Source organism: Zootoca vivipara, chromosome 10 (assembly GCF_963506605.1).
Source record: "Zootoca vivipara chromosome 10, rZooViv1.1, whole genome shotgun sequence".
NCBI lineage: Eukaryota > Metazoa > Chordata > Lepidosauria > Squamata > Lacertidae > Zootoca > Zootoca vivipara.
The window spans coordinates 28174693-28189573 of record NC_083285.1 but is presented as its reverse complement, the minus strand read 5'-3'; the positions used below and the strand labels follow the sequence as shown (position 1 = coordinate 28189573).

The following is a 14881-nucleotide window of genomic DNA, read 5'->3' as shown; positions in this document are numbered from 1 at the left end:
TGATGCTTTTGAATTATGGTGCTGGAGGAGACTCTTGAGAGTCCCATGGACTGCAAGAAGATCAAACCTATCCATTCTTAAGGAAATCAGCCCTGAGTGCTCCCTGGAAGGACAGATCGTGAAGCTGAGGCTCCAATACTTTGGCCACCTCATGAGAAGAGAAGAATCATTGGAAAAGACCCTGATGTTGGGAAAGATGGAGGGCACTAGGAGAAGGGGACGACAGAGGACAAGATGGTTGGACAGTGTTCTCGAAGCTACGAACATGAGTTTGACCAAACTGCGGGAGGCAGTGCAAGACAGGAGTGCCTGGCGTGCTATGGTCCATGGGGTCACGAAGAGTCGGACACGACTAAATGACTAAACAACAACAAAGACACCTTCTTATTTTTTCCCCTTTCTCCCCATCCTTTCTGGCACCCTGCTAGTTTTTTAAGCTATGAGCAAATGCTATGAAACATCTGGTTACTTCGCAACGCTATGCCTGCCTCTCAGTCGCCGTCTCCATGCGCACATGCGCTGCTGTGTTGGGAAACTACTTCCCTGTCTCACTCACCTCCTGGATATTCTGTTTGGCTCGCCTGTCAGATGGATGCATGACTGCTCCCATAACTTTCATGTTTCCACAGACAACCAGGGCTTCATCTGGTGCGTCTGTGTTAATTCCCACTCGACCGTGGCATACGACGGTTTCAGGAACATGTCCTCGCTGCCAGAGCGTATCGCTGTCATTCTCAAACTGTCCAGGGTTAGAGGCCTGAAAACATTTTCAGGTCAGTAGTGTACAAACACAGAACTCGTTTTCTAGGGGGGGGGGGGATTAGTACCACACAAAATCCTTCCAGAGAAATGCACCCTCATGCTTCTTTGTGACGCAGCAAAATGAACAGCTGAGTAAAAACAACCTCACCCAAAAGGAGTCGGTGTGTGCTGAGATACTTTAAAGATGCAATCGGGGGCAAGGAAGGGAAGGCCTGAAGCAAACATCTGGTCTAAAATCACTTCACGGAATCTTATCAGAGAGGGAAGGGGGGCAGGATAGAGGATGGGATTGGGAGCATCTACTAAAGCAAAGTGACTTTCAAAAGTGCACAACTGATATTAGACAAATCTGGCTAGATAAAAAGAAGAGAATCTGCAATGGCATAAATCCCCCAATGGGGTGTTCTGGGACGTGGCCTGAGCAGGACAGGGCAAGAAGACATACCCCACAAGTGTCTCCAAAAACCTGGGACATCCCATTTTTTCCTCTGAAGAGGATGGTGGCCATTTTGGGTGACATGATCTCAAGCAATTTCCCCCTTTAAAAAGCACCTTTACTGGGCCACAATTTTGTGCAGCTCCCCCAAACGCATGTTTATGGGTGCCGTGCCCAAAAAAGCACTTTCAGAGGGGAAAATTGTGGTGTGAAATTGCACAAGGTCATGGCATCCAAAATGGCTGCCATCCTTTCACAAGAAAAAGATGGCACCCCGGAAGATGGCGTCCTGGTTTTTGTCTTTGGTGTACCGGAAGGTATGAGATGAGACTTGCACCTATTCCAAACCCTGTTCAGCTCAGTCATGTGAGCCAGCGCGCAGCCCTCAAAACTCAGGCCCACCCTCCATGATGGTTCAGCCAGCAATAGCCCCTTCCCATAGGGTCCTGAAGGAAGCTTGCAATAAGGGTAAGAGCATAAATTACACCGGCCTAAATTATGCCCACTTCCTGTTGTTACGATTGCTCTGTCTCCTGATAATAAATTTCACTCAACTCAGCCGGAAGTAATTCTCAGTAGACATGGCTAGGATTGTGCTTTAAACACTATAACATTTTGCTAGAACATCTTACCATTCAGGGAAGTGGGATGAGAATGCAAAATAAGGGCAGGTGTTCAAAACACGACGATGCTGAGATTTTAGTGATTTATTAGTGTTTATTTAAGAAAAGATCAGACAGTCAGTATGGAATTCAAGGATTCCCATTTGTATCCAAGCAAAACAGCACCGGGGAAAGCTTTCTTCTTTTTAACCATTCTCTGCCATCTGTAGTATGTGGAGCCAAGCACCTCACAATTAGAGCATGATCTGATATGCCTGTTAACCACAACTTGGTGAGTAGATGGCTGAGTTCTCCCAGTATTGCAGGAAAGGCGAAGTAGAGTTTCTCTCTTACGGGCCTTTGCTGCACATACCAAGTTAAGCAGATATTTCAGATGCACAAGATCTTGTTAAGATTTTAGTCCTCTTCAGGCATTCTTAATCTGTATCTGGGGTGGCAGGACTCTGCATGACAGCCCAGTCCCCTCCACCCTGACCATCCCACATTGAGTGGCATAGTCTGGAGATGGGGGATGGAACCAAGATCAGCTGTGTGCAGTTGGAATCCCCTTTCAGACCATCCCAATCAACGCAGGAAGGTTGTGGTGGGTTGGTAAAGGGGTCAGGCTGACATATGTGGGCCTTGTGCCTCTCATCGGATGCAAAACAAGAAGGCCTGAGAAGGGCTTTTGTTTACACGGCAGTTGTGGAATTTCTGGACGCTTGTTATTAATTATTTTGCTTTTAGTTTGTTTTTAATTTTTCAAAAAAAATGATTTTACTGCATGGTTTTATATAGTTGCAAACCAATGTTATGTATTTCTAGAATGCAGTGATATATAATATAATTTTTTATAAATCCATTTAAAAATGCCAACTTTTGAATGAACATTGGCAACCCACGCTTTTGTGGTGATCAAAATAGTAAACACGGGTTATCCCGCTTTTATTCTCGCAAACGTCATGTGAGTTAGGCCAGGCTATGAGACCATGCCAGTTCCAAGGGCTGGATCCACTTGGCAGCCCCTTGTAATTGCAAGGATTTTTTCACAGATCCACTGCAAGGTCAAAGATGGGGGAAGGGAGGAAGAGGTGGGGCAAAGAGTGCCAAATCATTACTGCAGCAGCAAAGCCACCCCATAAATCTCAATAGTAATACTGTACAGCTGAGATGAAGAGCAGATGAAAACACAGAGGGCCGTATCTGGCACTGGACCTACCCTGACAATGATCCTTTCTGAAACATGAGCAGCCACCAAATAAGGCTGGTCTTGACTGACGGCGTACAACCCAGCAACTAACATGAAGTACCTAAATAGAATGTTGTTTTAATTTAGAAAATCATTTCAGGCATTAAAAAAAATCACAGACATGGCCAAGAACTCCAGAAACAAAGGGGTGTGCGCCTCAAAAACAGAGAAGCTTCCTGTACTCTGTCCAAGACTTACATTACAAGGATGCTAATGTGATCCAAAGCACACCCAAAGTTGGGATTTCCCTTTGAGTAAGGTTGCAAGCCGAAACCCACTTATCTGGAAGTCAATGCTACTGAGTCAATGTCACTTACTTCTGAGTAGACATGCTTAGGAGCTTGCCTGACTAAGTCTCTCTCTCTCTGCCTAGCCCCCAGAGGATCCCACACCTGAAGCTGGGATTGACTTTTGAGTAAACATACTGTGACACGCCACCCCAATCTCTGAGCGGTGTGAGATTCCAGGGTCTTGTGTCCTTACCAGGGTCTGTGTTTCTGTTTGGACAATGAGGCACAACAGAGACTGTGATGTCTTTATGATATATGGTTTATTTACACATGTGTACAACCTGAGCCTAGATAGTGAGAGTGCAGAGCATTCACATCCCAACAGGGTCCTGTTCCTTCTACTGCTGTAGCCTCAGGTTCCAAGAGACCCCCAAACATTGTGTCTGACCTTCTCTGCAGCATGAAGCATAGCCTACCTCGTGCTCCTCTCCTGTCCAGCTTGCAAAACTGACACCTTTTCCTGTTCACTTACCAGGTCTTTGCCCATTGCAGTTCTGCCCCCCCCCCCGAAACTCTGGCTTTTTGTCTTTGTTAATTATCTCTCACCTCAGAGAGGGGCTTTCAGCATTTGCCACCAGGGCCAGAGAGTCTCTGCTAATGGCCACCTTTGTGCTCTTTTAATGGTTCACCTTCCTGGCAATGACTTCACCAGGAAGCCAGCCTGGCTAATGTTTTAACATGACTTATATGTTAACATGCTAAATTCAGGCACCCTGGAATTAGAAGTTGGGTCCAGAATTAGAAGGAGACTCCAGGCACCCCACAAACCTATAACAATACATACACAAATGTTGCAATCCTAAACCCACTTACCTCAGAGTAAGGCCCATTATTTCAATGGATTTTGCTTTAAGTAGACATGTTTAGGATTGTGCTGTAAGGCTGCACATGCCATATACATTAATTAGACCATGGATGTTCGTTGTTTTGAACAGTGGGACTACATGTGCAATGGCAATTTTCATGGGCCATTAAAAGAAGAAGTGAGATAACAGAGGAGTTGAAGAGTAATGAGCCTTAAAACATAAGGTGAAATGTGTGAAATGTTTGCTGTCAGATGCAATACCTTTGGTCAGAGTTAGGTTTTCCTTTCTTCCTCATATTATTGGCTGTTGTTTCACTAAAGTGCAATCGTGCCAAGGTTACTTTGGTCACCTGGTCTCCTGGCAGATCAACACTATAACACAAAAAGGGGAAAGCACACAGATTTCAGCTTAACTGTTAATTCGCAGCAAATTTTCCACAAGGTGCCTAATAAGTTTAACTCTCAGTCCTTAACAGGTGAGCGCCGCAACCCCAAAGTCGCCTTTGACTGGACTTAACCATCCAGGGGTCCTTTACCTTTACCTTACCTTTACTAAATTTAGAGTTAGTAAAAAAAGTTTTTCTGGCTCAGTAGTGCATGCTTAAACAGTTTAGTGTGTGGTTACCAGACGTCCCCGTTTCCCGGGGACAGTCCCCGGATTTACAAATCTGTCCCTGGACAAAATCCGTCCCCGGAATGTCCCCAGATTTCATTTAATGTCCCCGGATTTATATTTTAAGTGTTGCAGATTTATGAGTAGGGAATGAATGTTGTGTGGTTGGTTCAACGGCACAAGACACATCATATGGGGACTTCTGGTGAGGCAAAATGGCGGGCGCCATGGCAGCGAGCAGGTCCTGAAGCCAGCCAGAGCCAACTGCGCTACCAGGCTGGCTCTGGGCTGCTGAGACTCCTGCTGCCACCGCCACTATCACTGCTGACACACACACCGCGACCCAAATCGAGTCGGGAGCAAGAGCGCCCAGCCACCCAGTCAACTGACTTTTTTTTAAAAAAAAAGTGTCCCCAGATTCTTTGAAAAAAAATCTGGTAACCTTAGTTTAGTGGCATTAGCAAATGAATAGTTAAGAGATCCACACCACCCCTTGTGCCATGCCTAGAAAGCTTGGGTCTGAGCAGCTTTCCGCTTGACCTGCCCTTTTTAGGCAGGGGTGGCTGGGTGGGCGGGGGTCTGGAATGGAGAGGTGCCTAGACTGGAAATCGAAAGGAACCACTGTGATATTTCTGAACAGAAGAGTGGGATATGTCCAATGAATAACTGAATGGATACATATACTTACTTGTTAAGTACAGTGTTTTATTATGCTTTTATATTTGTTGGAAGCCGCTAAAAGCGGCTGGGGCAACTCAGTCAGATGGGCAGTGTACTACTACTGCTGCTACTAAAAGGTAAAGGGACCCCTGACCATTAGGTCCAGTCGTGACCGACTCTGGGGTTGCGGCGCTCATCTTGCATTATTGGCCGAGGGAGCCAGCGTACAGCTTCCAGGTCATGACAAAGCTGCTTCTGGCAAACCAGAGCAGCACATGGAAATGCCGTTTACCTTCCCGCTGTAGCGGTATCTATTTATCTACTCGCACTTTGACGTGCTTTCGAACTGCTAGGTTGGCAGGAGCTGGGACCGAGCAACGAGAGCTCACCCCGTCGCGGGGATTCGAACCGCCGACCTTTTGATTGGCAAGTCTTAGGCTCAGTGGTTTAACCCCCAGTGCCACCCGCATCCCACACTACTGCTACTACTGGTGATGGTGATGATGATGATGTGTGGGTTTTGGTGTTTTGTGGTTTGTATGTTTGCTTTTACTTACTGAACAGGGTAGAAAGGTTTTTTGCTTCGATCAGGTTGAGATTGCTCAATGGTGATTACTTGATTGGGAGCTTCCATCTAAATGTGGTATAACAAGCAAAGGAGGTTTAAGACTTTTTATTTTATTTTATATAAAATAAGGTTTCTATACATTAAGCTTATCTGACCTCCATCCAGGCAAGCAAGAGGGAGGATCAGAGTTCAAGGGCATATTCCAGCCACACAAAAACATTCAAGGTAGGTGTGAAGCAGGGCAAGGGGGGGGGGCTGTGAAGAGTCCCAAGGATTTGGAAGGCTGTGTTTGCTTCCCCATACCTGCCATAAAAGGTAGCATAGAAGTATCTGAAATAAATTAATAATGAGAGAGAGAGAGAGAGAGAGAGAGAGAGAGAGAGAGAGAGAGAACACACTTGCCTTAATACCAAAAGTTTTCAAGTAAAACTTTTCTACCGGCTTCAGCCCAAAATGGGTTTTGACGAATTTTGGGTGTCCAACCACTCGAATGTAGACTGTTATCTGGAAATGATTTTTCTTCTGACAAACAAAAGCGCTATCTGCTGTTGAAAAATTAAATCCTTTGTTTGTAACAATGTAATATCCCACATCTGGGCTGGAAAAAAACACACACAAGAGGAATCTGTTAGTGGAATAATATTTCATCAAGTCACATCACTCAGACAATATCATAGATGTGGATACTCCAGTATTCAAGTCTTTTTGGAGGGGGGTCTTTTAAGTAATAATGGATTCTTAAATTACCGTACAGGAAATAGGTAGAGATACCTAAACACCTCAAGTACTGTTTAGGGCTGCTTCCTTTTTAAGAGAGTGATTGGCTCCTTCCAGGGCTGACAGGAAGCAGAAGGGAGCACTGTTGCTCACGATGCCGCTTTGACGCAGTGAGCAAAAAGGCTACTCATTTTTCTCATATAACCCTCATTTTAAAACATTCAGTCAGATATTTATGAATGTCAACGAACCAATAAGTCAAAATACAAATATGAAATACAAAATCACAGCCTCAGGAAAAAAAAAATTATTTAAAAAATGCCTAGCTAGGAACTAACAGCCACATCAGGTCTAAGAGACATGCGGATGTTTTGCAGCTGCTCATTAATAAATGTAGTAGCACCCTCAAGGAAGATACTCTTTAAGTATACTCTTTAAGACTGACCAAGGAAGCATCTCATAAGAGGATATATTGTGTGCTATCTAACCCCCTGATGTAAACAACAGTAAAAGAATACGGTGGTACCTCGGGTTACAAACGCTTCAGATTACAGACTCTGCTAACCCAGCATTAGTACCTTGGGTTAAGAACTTTGCTTCAGGATGAGAACAAAAATTGTGATCTGGCGGCGCAGCGGCAGCAGGAGGCCCCATTAGCTAAAGTGGTGTCTCAGGTTAAGAACAGTTTCAGGTTAAGAACGGACCTCCGGAACAAATTAAGTTCTTAACCAGAGGTACATGGAAGATTATTTCAACCTCCTGCAGTATTATCCAGTAGAATTTTTCTGGTTAATAAAATTTTTGCTACATTTGAAGTCTCACAAAGATTAATGCCCACTTAAACTGATCTCCAGTTTAGTTAATATAAGTATGTTTCTTTCTACTTCCTCGTGTCTGTTTCACTTAATGCTAGAAACAGATCTGGAAAACTGACGCCACTGGTGTTTCCAGATTGCTTCTTTGTCCTAAAATCATAGGCATAACCTGAGACTTGCAGCAGGCTCTAGCAGGGACATATCCAACCAAGTCTACAATCTCCCATCTCGAGAGAGCAACAGCTTCAAGCCCATTTTTTGTTCCTCATTTGCTTATTTGTTTCCCTCCCCAACCTCCATCCCAGTCCACGAGCTTTGTGTCACATCCCAGCCTGGAGAAGAATTCTGGAGAGCATTAAACCTGCACCCTATTTTGTGACATTTTGTTTTAGTCCTAATAAATATACTGTCCAATGCGGATTGGGAGGCGGTCACTATGCAGAGTCACTCTGAGGATGACTGCTATCATGGGCTGTTTAAACGTGTGTTTCTACCAAATGTGAGGCCCTTCTTTTCTGCTATCGTGTATGGGGCAAAGGTCTCAAAGGCCATCTAGAAAGAAGCAGTGAATTAGCTATCTAGGACAATTGTGCCTCTCTGTCTGCATCTCTGTAATATATCACTTGAAAGCTACAGCCCAAGACTCAAAGTCTCCATTATATAGAGTCATTTTGTTCATTAAAGGAAGGCTGAACAATGATCCCTTGTCACATGGTACTGTAGAAACCCTCTTTCCTCCCCGCAAATGAAAGGCAGCTCTTTGGGATTCCTCCTTTCACTTGGCCGTTAGAGGCTAGAATGTATAGACCTTCACAAAAGATTTATTTCAACTTTATGGTCTCTCAGGATGGTGAAGAAAGAGCAAATGGTCCCTTTTGAGACCTGTCACTTTCTTCATGAGATTTTAATCTACAGAAGAGAAGAGAAGTGGCTCATAAATAATGTCCACTCACTTCTGGATTTGTAAAGCGTGTAATAAAGAGGATAATATCAAGTTTCAAAGATACAAGTTTCTGAAAATCAGGCTTTCTCTATATTTTTAAATGTTTCTTCTACATTGGAGAGTAAACATTTGGTAGTCCCAATATTACCCTGCTGGTGAAAGAATAGATATGCCCGGTTTTGGACAACGAAGACCAAAAATAAATAAAAAATGGGCTGAGAAGATATTCACTACTCCTCTTTTGTATTGTGGATACCTCCACCCCAGCCCAGTCTCATATCCCTCTTCATATTATGGGGCTACTTCTAAAAAGATGATAAAGCAAGAAATGGCTCTAACAATTGTGCATTTCCAAGAAGTAAAATAATGTATTCATAAAGTAAGACTATATTATGTTTTTAGCAGTAACACTTAACCATAACTACATTGACAGTCACTTGATTTCGAACAGGGTGCAAGAGCCCCAGAGAGATGCCATGGCGCCTTGTTTTTATGACCCCAACAACCCCCTGGCTGCTTATTACCCCTGATTTACACCCATCAGTTTCAGGTGAAAAATATCTCTTATTTTCAAAGAAGAAGAAGAGCAGCGTTGCTGGATCATACCCAAGGTTCGTTTTGTCCAGCATCCTGCTTTCTGCAGCTGCTTCTAGGAAGTCTGCAAATTAGCATGAAGGCAATAGCTCTCCTCATCTGTTCCTCCCCAGCAAACAATATTCAGAGGCAGCCTCCATGCTGAATGCCTGGAACTAACGGACGCAGGCTGTCTATGTTGGACATGAGGACAGAAATTAGAAATGCCATCTTGAAGGTGGACACACAGTCAAGCCGAACAGTTTAGCTGGGTGTGCACTGGGTGAGCCACCTGCAAGGTGGCCCATGGGCTTGGCCTTCCTAATGTCATCTGCGTGTCTGGCTGGGACATCCTGCATCCATTAATTCCCCTTAATCCTTCCCTCCCCAAGAATGCCTCCTATGTAGCAAGGTCCCAGGTTTAATTCTCACATCTCTTAAGTGGGCCTGGGGGTAACTCCAGTGTCCGAAACCCAGGAGAACTTCTGCCAGTCAGCAGAAGCAGTATGAGCCAGACAGACTGTGTTCTGACTTGGGGCAAGGCAGCCTACAAGCTAACAACCCAATCATGATGTTTTATTCTGTTTTTAATCTGTTGGGAGCCACCCAGAGTGGCTGCAGGAGCCCAGCCAGATGGGTGGGGTATAAATAAATTTACCATCAACATCATCAAACCCATTTAAATTTGTAGTTCAAGCATCAATTCAGTCTCTTCCTCAAGAGAAGTCCGTGGTGTCTATTTCTTTCCAATCTGAGCATCACAATGAAAAAAGGATGGAATGTGATAAGCACTTACAGCTTTTCATAATTATGGTTGAACAGGCTGCTCCAGGGAGATATCCAATATGGTTGCCAGGCGAGGGACGGATAGGGTTTTTCAACAGACGCTACGTTCTGCACACCACTGTCATACTCTTGCATGTCAGGAGAAGAATCCTTTACAGTCACTGGAAGGAGATCAGATCATCAGCAAATCTGTCATATTGTTGGTTCTGGAACTCTGCCAGGCTAGAAGAAGCATGCCTTGGCCCTGTATTTCCACCCACAATGTCCAGCCCAGATCCTGAGATCCAGCTCTGAGGGCCTTCTGGCAGTTCTCTCACTGCGAGATGTGAAGCTACAAGGAACCAAGCAGAGGGCCTTCTTGGTAGTGGCACCTGCCCTGTGAAATGCCCTCCCATCGGATGTCAAACAGATAAACTATTTGACTTTTAGAAGACATCTGAAGGCAGCCCTGCTCAGGGAAGTTTTTCATGGTTCCTATTGTATTGTATTTTTAATATTTTGCTGGGAGCCTTCCAGAGTGGCTGGGGCAACCCAGTCAGATGGGAGGCATATAAACAATAAATGATGGTGATGGCATCTTGAACCATAGAAACATTCTTGTACCATCTCTTGCTTGTTGTGCTTGGATTGCAGTTTACAGGATTAGAATTGCAGAATCTTGGGGCCAAAGAAGATGAGCGTCTCCACCCCCATCGTTCTGCCCGGACACTGAGGTCCAGCGCCGAGGGCCTTCTGGTGTTCCCTCGCTACGAGAAGCCAAGTTACAGGGAACCAGGCAGAGGGCCTTCTCGGTAGTGGCACCCGCCCTGTGGAATGCCCTCCCACCAGAGGTCAAAGAGAATAACAATTACCAGACCTTTAGAAGGCATCTTAAGGCAGCCCTGTTTAGGGAAGCTTTTAATGTTTGATGGATTTCTGTATTTTAATATTTTGTTGGAAGCCGCCCAGAGTGGCTGGGGGAACCCGACCAGATGAGCGGGGTATAAATAATAAATTATTATTATACATTGTGTGTGCAATTGCATGTGGTGCACAGCACCCGCCTAAACTATTATGCAAGAACAAGCACTTTTGGCTGTACAACTGAAGTTCCTTTGCCTGTGTACTCCCCCACACACTCCTAAAAAGATGTCCTGGGTTTCCTCCCAACCCTCCAGAGCAGATTTAGGGAGTGCACAGGGTTTGTGGTGAGAGGAGTGGTAGGGGAAGTTCTGCTGCACAGTCAAAAGTGCTTGTGCTAGCAGAATTGCTGAACTGAATACCATCTAAGGTGTCCAGGTCTTTCCTTTCAAACAACAGTCGTACAGGATCAGGGGGCAGGCTCATTGGCACATTGGATCAATGACAGCTCCCCTCCTGGTGCAAATGCATATAGTTATTGGCATTACACATGGGACATGTGAGTTGCGCTCATCTCCAGCCCACAGAACACAGCAAACCAAAAAACAAAATTAAGGAAATAACTAACTCCAAGCCTTCTCATACAGGCCTCTCAGGAATGTCGATGATCAGTTTGACCTTGATAGATAAGGTAGATCTTGCCTCAAGGCAGGGTGTTTTTAGTTCCATGCTTTCCATCTTCCAACCCCACTACTGTATTATATTACTTTAAAGTCTCAGGTGTATGGAGGTTAACATATCTGTACTGAAGGATGCTTCCTACCCCCTTCCACAAAATACACATTTCCACTTACTTTGTCCAACATTGCCAGACCATGTTTGAAATTCTAGAGGGGCCTCCAACATCTCAGAGTGCTTTCTCTTTTTAGATACCAAGGAAAGACTAGAAGGAAACATGAACATTGATACCAATTGATTAAAATATGAATGCAATGTTTCAAAGGAAGATCATGTGACAAATGCAATCCTAAATTCAACTGAACATGATTATTTATTTATTTATTTATTTATACCCCGCCCATCTGGCTGGGTTTCCCCAGCCACTCTGGGCAGCTTCCAACAGAATATTAAAATACAATAGTCTATTATATATTAAAAGCTTCCCTAAACAGGGCTGCCTTCAGATGTCTTCTGGTAGATGTGTTTCTCTTTGACATCTGGACATAGGGTGGGTGCCACTACTGAGAAGGCCCTCTGCCTGGTTCCCTGTAACTTGGCTTCTTACAACGAGGGAACCACCAGAAGGCCCTCAGTAGTGGACCTCAGTGTCCGGGTAGAACAATGGGGGTGGAGACGCTCCTTCAGGTATACTGGACTGAGGCCGTTTAGGGCTTTAAATGTCAGCACCAACACTTTGAACTGTGCTCGGAAACGTACTGGGAGCCAATGTAGGTCTTTCAAGAACGGTGTTATGTGATCTCGGCGGCCGCTCCCAGTCACCAGTCTAGCTGCCGCATTCTGGATTAGTTGTAGTTTCCGGGTCACCTTCAAAGGTAGCTCCACATAGAGTGCATGGCAGTAGTCCAAGCGACAGATAACTAGAGCATGCACCACTCTGGCGAGACAGTCCGTGGGCAGGTAGGGTCTCAGCCTGCGTACCAGATGGAGCTGATAAACAGCTGCCCTGGACACAGAATTGACCTGCGCCTCCATGGACAGCTGTGAGTCCAAAATGACTCCCAGGCTGTGCACCTGGTCCTTCAGGGGCACAGTTACCCCATTCAGGACCAGGGAGTCCCCCACACCTGCCCGCCTCCTGTCTCCCAAAAACAGTACTTCTGTCTTGTCAGGATTCAACCTCAATCTGTTAGCCGCCATCCATCCTCAGGCACTCAAGCAGGGGAGTCCTCCTGCTTGTAACTTACTTCTAAGTAAAACATGTACAAGACTGAGCTGTTAAACATTTAAATGCTGCCACCTTGTGGAGAGATTTAAATCTTATTTCGTGCGCCTTAACAACATGAATTTGCTGACAGCAGCTCTTTCCTACAAAAGGAAATGCCTCTAAAATATGACGAGCCTCTAAAAGATGCAGCAGCGTTTTTTATTTCTTTTTGCAGGTGAAATTTAAATCAGAGTCATTTTCTTCTGCACACTTTTTCTTGCTGACCCATGAGTCATCCCAGCTACCATCTCTTTCAGTTACAGCCAATGCTTTTTTTTTTTCAAAACAAAAATGTTTAATTGGTTCTCTCATTTTCCTACTCATATTAAAATACTGCCCCTCAATGAAGCCAAACTTAGATTCACAAAAAGTTATGGGGTATGCGTACCCCTGCGTACCCCCAGAAAAAAAGCACTGGTTACAGTAATATATATTTTAAATTACCTGGGGTTGTGAGAGGGTCTTAACGGGGAGCCATTTAAAGCATGATTATTTGATGGCGTGGAGTTATTCCAGGGAGTTGGAGCATTGCCTGTCTTCAGCCTGAAGTCTTGGTGTGTACCGCACGCTTGTCCGATAGCATTTGTCTTACAAGCAGTCTCAAAAAAGTTGCAAGGAAACTTATTGGTGGACCCTACAGAAGGGAGAGATGCTGAAGGTCGCAACCCGGTAGGGTATGAAATGTCATAATATGCGACTGTGGGACGAGAGAGAGAGAGAGAGAGAGAAGCATTGCATCATCCAGCGTCACCACTTCAGATGAACACTGAACACTCCAGTCCAGAATGCCAGCCAATCAGGACTCACACAACCCACCTTTGGTCTGTGGTGGAGAGCAGGGCTCTGATCCTGAATCTGGCGGGGAGTCTGGTAGCTTGTTTTGCCTAGAATTGGAGTTGAGAGGGGCAGGGCAAAAAACAAACAAACAAAGCCATTATACAGATAACAAGAATGTAGTTTCTCTGTGTTTACAAAACAAAACAAAAAAACCTATTTGTTAGCTATGCCAAGGCCATGCAGATACACTAGTTTTTAATGCAGATCTACATGTACGTGAGCTATTAAAGTCTCGTTCTGCGAGGATTCCTGATAGGCCCAATAAATGTGTCGGTCCCACCACCCAAAACCCCCATGGATGGCTTTATAACAAGTATTGAAGAGAAACTGTGGTTATTAAGATCTGCAATTGATTCTCGGGAAATCACGATGACAGCAGCATTTGTATCCTTTCCTTCTCCTTCCAAAGTGAGTCTGCTATTCTAATGACTGCTGGCACTTGTCTTACCACGCATTCACATGTGTTATATGATGCATTGACATATTCAAAGAGTTGCCTATGGAAGAGGAAGAAGCATAATCCAGAACTGATAATATTGCCGCCTTCTCGGCATTGGCATGGCTCCATGAAACAGAAGCATGGGGCACATTTGCTGTTCTGTCCCTCCCATTCCACAGGGTATTTTTAAGTATCAATTGAGCTGTGGAAGATATTGGCTCAGGTCCTAAGTTCACAGTGGAAAGTTTGCAATTCCTTGCTTTCCCCTGCAGCCACTTACGACCTTCCCCCGCCCCAACCCTATTCAGAAGGCAGTGGCACGGGGCTCTCTTGAACAATGTGGGGTGGAGGACACAGGAGCAGGGATAAAATAAAACTCATTGCTGTTTAGCATAAGGTTACCTGATTTTTTTCAATGAATCCGGGGACACTTTTCAACTTCAATGGATTTTGTATGGGGACTGATTTGTAAATCTGGGGACTGTCCCCAGGAAACGGGGATGTCTGGTAACCTTAGTTTAGCAGCCATTCTGCAATTAAATAGTCACTTGCCCTTGAAAAACCTTTTCTGAATAAGGCATGGATCTTCACCGTTTCTGGAATGGGGCGTCATCCCTGCCGTTATTTGTGTGCAATTTTAAGAAACTGGGGGAGGAGGGAAATGATGAAGAAAACGGTGTACTTTTCATACTTACAGGCTTCCAAACGATTCAAAATCACTGTCTATGAATTCTTCCAGCAGACGTGTATCTACCAATGCATTCTCCAATGCTCTCTGCACATCTTGCCCTTAAGATTAAACATGGAGAACTCGGGCTATGGTTTTTGGCTGAAAATGCTGTTATATATTCATTTTTTCGGTGACCACATAATTCTCCACCCCCATTGTTCAGCCCAGACACTGAGGTCCAATGCCGAGGGTCTTCTGGCAGTTCCCTCACTGCGAGAAGCGAAGTTACAGAGAACCAGGCAGAGGGCCTTCTCGGTAGTGGCGGCCTCCC

General features: G+C 44.8%; 1 protein-coding gene across 4 annotated transcripts in view; it reads right to left on the bottom strand.

Annotated features, from left to right (window-relative positions):
• MYRFL (myelin regulatory factor like) overlaps positions 1-14881 on the bottom strand; it is a 42295-nt gene that overhangs the window by 25469 nt on the left and 1945 nt on the right. For 2 of the 4 annotated variants that reach the window (XM_060279660.1, XM_060279664.1), the window contains exons 2-11: positions 14576-14669; positions 13421-13488; positions 13049-13301; positions 11514-11602; positions 9830-9980; positions 6388-6583; positions 5975-6051; positions 4406-4516; positions 3020-3110; positions 557-757 (exon numbers count right to left, since the gene is read on the bottom strand). In XM_060279660.1, coding sequence (XP_060135643.1) covers positions 557-757; positions 3020-3110; positions 4406-4516; positions 5975-6051; positions 6388-6583; positions 9830-9980; positions 11514-11602; positions 13049-13301; positions 13421-13488; positions 14576-14669 — 1331 coding nt within the window. The remainder of the gene's footprint in view (positions 1-556; positions 758-3019; positions 3111-4405; positions 4517-5974; positions 6052-6387; positions 6584-9829; positions 9981-11513; positions 11603-13048; positions 13302-13420; positions 13489-14575; positions 14670-14881) is intronic. The other 2 variants (XM_060279661.1, XM_060279663.1) reach the window with 2 other exon arrangements.